This window comes from Apteryx mantelli, unplaced genomic scaffold (genome assembly GCF_036417845.1).
Source record: "Apteryx mantelli isolate bAptMan1 unplaced genomic scaffold, bAptMan1.hap1 HAP1_SCAFFOLD_20, whole genome shotgun sequence".
Taxonomy (NCBI): Eukaryota; Metazoa; Chordata; class Aves; order Apterygiformes; family Apterygidae; genus Apteryx; species Apteryx mantelli.
This window is the reverse complement of record NW_027118553.1, coordinates 12,017,792-12,022,709: the sequence shown is the minus strand read 5'-3', so window position 1 is coordinate 12,022,709 and position 4,918 is coordinate 12,017,792. Positions and strand designations below refer to the sequence as shown.

Below are 4,918 nucleotides of genomic sequence, written 5' to 3'. Positions count from 1 at the left end.
TGCCCAGCCAGGTAATGTGAGGGCTTTCCCGAGGGCCCATCTGCCCCTTTCTCCTTGCCTCCCTTGGCAGCAGGAGCATGGTGTTGCTCCTTGTTTCCCCTCCTCTCCATGATGCTCCTGTTCTCTCGGGCTCCCTGGGGTTCAGGGTTTTCAGCTGCAGTTCAGACACCTACACTGCAAGTTGTGCAACAGAGGGGTCTGCATGGGAATGAGATTTTCCCAGCCCCTTTCTAACCTGTGTGGCTCCAAGAAATGCTGTCCGTGGGGTTCGGAAATGAGCTGACTCTCCCTTAAGGAGAGCCCATCTTCAGCCCTTAATGTCCTTTGACCATTTCCCTGTCATGTCCTGCCAGACTGCGAGCTGCCCTCCAGAAGGGCACTGCTGCCTCATAGCATCTCTGTTGTGTCCAAGAGACCAATGAGGAATCTGCAGAGATGCTGAGAGTATGGAAATGGTGTTGGGAAACTGCATATTGCAGCTGAAAATGCCCTGTGTGTCCTTGGCTAGAAGGGGAGTGTGGAGACCTCCCTCTGGTGCCCTGAGAAAGGGAGAGATGGTTGGAGATCTGCGGTTTTGAAACTGGACTCGTCTGCTCTCAGCAGGGGCTGGTTTCTTTTTAGGGCAACATATGAGAGCGATCATCCCCCAGCTCCAAGAGGTGCGAGCAAATGGCAGCTGGGAATGAGGCTAATAGACAGACAAGCTGTCCTCGCTCTGCACCAAGGGACAGGGAATCCATTTTTGTCAGGATTCAGAGGAGAAATGCTGAGAATTGCTGCCTTTGAGGGTCACTTCCCAGGGGTGACAGGGGCATCTCAAAGGAAATAAACACTATTAAAAAAATCCCCCAAACTCTGTTCCTCAACCCTCATTCTTTAGAAGTGGTGGTGCAGATGCTGAAAAGCCCTTCCACATGCCCAGTGGATTTCACCTGAGAGGAACTGTGACTGTCAGAGCTAGTGACCCCCATGCCCATGTATCCCACCACTGTACAGCCGGACTGAGTCCTGTGGAGCTCATGGGCAGAAGTCCCTGCTCCTTGTAACACACTCCACCAGTGCAAAGTGGAGCTCAAGCAAGGGAGCTGCGCACAGATCCTCTCCGTAAAGAGAGAGGCAAAGTGGGGAGTTCCATGAGAACTGCAACATTTGAGGGGGGGGGAGGGTTCTTTGCTTAAAAAGTCTCTGCTAATTTCTCAGTGTTTTTTCTTCTTTGGACAGTCCTTCATGCCCAGAGGGAGCACAATGTCCAACAGCAGCTCCCTCAACGAGTTCCTCCTCCTGGCATTTGCGGACACACGAGAGCTGCAGCTCTTGCATTTCGCACTCTTCCTGGGCATCTACCCGACTGCCATCCTGAGCAATGGCCTCATTGTCACAGCCATAGCCTGCGACCACCGCCTCCACACCCCCATGTTCTTCTTCCTCCTCAACCTCTCCCTCCTTGACCTTGGCACCATCTCCACCACTGTCCCCAAATCCATGGCCAATTCCCTGAGCAACACCAGGGCCATTTCCTACTCAGGATGTGCTGCACAGGTCTTCCTGGTTGCCTTCTTGTTTACAGGAGAGTTTTCTATTCTCACAGTCATGGCCTATGACCGCTATGTTGCCATCTGCAGACCGCTGCACTATGGGACCATCATGGGCAGCAGAGCCTGTGCCAAAATGGCAGCAGCTGCCTGGGGCAGTGGTTTTTTCACTGCTGTGCTGCACACTGGGAACACCTTTGCAATACCACTCTGCCAAGGCAACACAGTGGACCAGTTCTTCTGTGAAATCCCACAGATCCTCAAGCTCTCCTGCTCAGATTCCTACCTCAGGGAAGTTGGGGTTATTGTGTTTAGTGCCTGTTTATTCTTCGGATGTTTTGTTTTCATTGTGCTGTCCTATGTGCAGATCTTCACTGCTGTACTGAGGATCCCCTCTGAGCAGGGCCGGCACAAAGCCTTTTCCATGTGCCTCCCTCACCTGGCCGTGGTCTCCCTGTTCGTCAGCACCACATTTTTTGCTTACCTTAAGCCCCCCTCCATCTCCTCCCCAGCTCTGGATCTGGTGGTGGCTGTTCTGTACTCGGTTGTGCCTCCAACAGTGAACCCTCTCATCTACAGCATGAGGAACAAGATGCTGAAAGATGCCCTGAGGAAAGTGATTTCATGGACATTTTTCAGCAGTGGTAACATTGCCTTTGCTCTCCACAAGTGAATCCCAGGGTATCACAACGAGCCTTGAACTTTCTTTGTTCGCTTTACTTTTATTATTATTATTATTGTTACTGTTGTTTTTATTATTTGTTATCATGTTACTACACAAATGTTTGGATTCATTCCAGTTTTACTGAGACTGCTCTGTCTCACCAGGTGCCCATATAAAATTGTGTCGAACACTGAGTCAGAGCTGACTCCCTTGAAGTATCTCTGTAATAAAGTAGCTTCTACGCAGTGCAGTGCCTGAAGGCTGGGCTTTTCTTCCAAAGCTGGTGTCAAGAAGAGGCCTAAGGAATTGCATGTCAAAAGGGCCTGCCGGGCAGAGTTGTCCATGGGTTTAGAAGCAAAAAGCTCCTAATCATGTTATGATCTCTTAGAGAACAAGGGCTGGATTTAGGACTTACCCATTGCTGTCCAGTAACAGTGGAGATGACGAATTGTCAATGGTGATGTGCACACCCAGGGCCATTCCACATGTTAAAGCACAGTGTCAGATGCCTGTCATTATGGAGGGGAAGCCGGAGGTGCCAGGAGAGCACAGGGCATCTCCTGGGCCAGTGTGTGCCTGGGGTGGGCAGTGAGTGGAGCCTCACAAAGGGAGAGGTCCTCCAAGGTGGAGTCACCTAAGGGTAAAGTGCTAAACCCAGGTATCTGTGGTCAAAGGAGGACTCTGCCATCCCAGCAGAGGCAGTGGGGACCCATCTGGCAGAGGGAAGGGAGACTGGAGAGCCATTCATGTTGTCAGTGTGATACCAGGGGCAAGATGTAGAGGCGCACCTGGACTCAACTAGTACTTCTGGAAATGCTCCATAGTCCCTCCAAGCACTTGCCACATCTACAGTCCCTCAAGGGATTAGAAGCCCTGATCCCCATTTGGTTGTGTCTGCTTCCTACCCTGACCAGCATGGCCAGTGCAGAGTCACCCCGTGGCCCTGTGGCCCCACAGCCTGCTCACTCCTCAGAGCAGCACTATCAGCTTGGGGCCCTGCGACAGAAGAGGGGAGGGGGTGTGGGCATGGCCAGTGAGATCAGAGGAGGGATTGGGAGAGATGAGAAGGAAGTGGAACTGGGCTTGAAATTGCCGACCTTTAATCCAAAACAAGGTTCAGAGTGTGGGTATAGTAAAGTGAGCTCGCGGTGCAGAGCCAGAAGTCCTTACTCTGCTGGCCCTCCACATGGCCTGGGAAGTGTCCAAAGAAGGATTAATGCCCCCACCCTCCCAGTTCCTCGTGCCATCACCCCTCCTGATGGATGGCACCAAAAAGAAGGCTGGGAGCCCTTGTGGGAGCTTGTGTTGAAGGAAGCAGCACCCAGGAGCCATATCAGCTTGCTGCTGTCCCTCAGGCCCTGTCCCCAGCACATCTCCTTCAGACAATCTGTGTGTCTTCAGACACCCTGTGTGCTGGTCCATACCCCAAATGTCTCCCCCAGACAAGGCTCCATGCCCAGATGAAGGACTGAGCATCCAGCTGTGAGCCCAGGGAGGACGAGCCCTCTGCTGGGTGCTCTGCGGGGCTGGCAGGGAGCATGTAGAGGACATCCTGGGGCCGTCTACTAGGCCTGTAGACCATCATCCTCCCACTGGGCCCTTCATATAGGGTCTGTCAGAACAAAGATGCAGCCCAGCTTGTTGCATGAGCAGAGAGGAGAAGCTGCCCCAGGAAACTCCTCCCAGACTCAGCCCCTCATATCAGCCATTTCCAGCACTGGCCATTCCCCATGGTGCTGGTGAGGGGTGATCTTGGAATGTGACCGGCTCCGTCTGCCTGCTGGGCTCAGTACCTCTATGGGGGGAAAATCCAGCCCTGCCTGGCCTATCTCCTGGGGCCCAGGCACCAGCAGACCCCAGAGCATGGCCTTCTGCTAACCTCAGGGGGCAGGACCAGGGCTGGGCAGGGGATGTGGACTGGTGGGAGGCTGCTGGGCAGGAGGTCCTTGCGGGACAGGGCACTGAGGTCTGTCATGGGGACCATGCTCGGGGGATGTTCCCCCACCGCAGAACAAACCCTGTCCTGTGCAGTGTCTGTACAGTGGGGCAGTGGGGCCGTGGGGCCACGTGCAGAGCAGCAGGGCTGGGCCAGTGCAGAGATGGGGCACAGATGGGAGTCATGACACTCCAGGAAGCTCCCAACAGTCGTGAGGGGCCTCACTGTTCCTAGCAGGGTCTCTCAGGGGCTGCGGCCATTGGCACTGCTTGCCAGAACTGTGCACCCAGGACAGCTGGTTGGTGCCCAGCATTACAGCTCATGGTGCCACCTCTCCTGTGTTACCATTATCTCTCAGGAGCACTGCTGGGTGCGTCACTCCCTGCCTGGGTGTGGAAAGGAGCTGCTGGAGGTCTTCTCTTCTCACACCTGCTGATGCTGACTCTGCCCTGGCATTGGCCCACAGGCTCTGCCCTGGGTCATGCTGTGTCTCCATACGTTCTCCTCTGAGACCATGTAGGGACCTGCAGCATGTATGTCTGCTTAGAGCTGGCCACCATGGCCCACCTGAATGGTCCCAGGAGATCCCAGCAAGGCTGAGCTTGGAGATGAGTCTGTGATTGTCGTTGGGCAACGTAGATGGGATGGTCTGGCTGGGGGCCAAGGGAAGGAAAGCACAAGAGACAACAAGGAGAAGATGCAGTACGGGAAATTTCAAATGAGTTTAAGGAAAAAGAAACAGTAATCATGATAGTTGAGCAGCACTGGGACCGGGGCCAGGAGATT

At 54.0% G+C, this 4,918-nt stretch overlaps 1 protein-coding gene across 1 annotated transcript; it reads left to right on the top strand.

The window, feature by feature from the left end:
• The first annotated feature begins 1,245 nt into the window (after positions 1–1,245).
• On the top strand, positions 1,246–2,205 carry LOC136996025 (olfactory receptor 14C36-like). Its single transcript, XM_067317019.1, has one exon. It carries the CDS (start codon positions 1,246–1,248, stop codon positions 2,203–2,205), a length of 960 nt encoding a protein of 319 aa, XP_067173120.1.
• Positions 2,206–4,918: the final 2,713 nt, after the last annotated feature.

What these genes read in the sequence shown, in the direction of transcription:
- LOC136996025 (XM_067317019.1), top strand. Translation starts at nt 1,246, where the DNA reads ATGTCCAACAGCAGCTCCCTCAACGAGTTCCTCCTCCTGGCATTTGCG.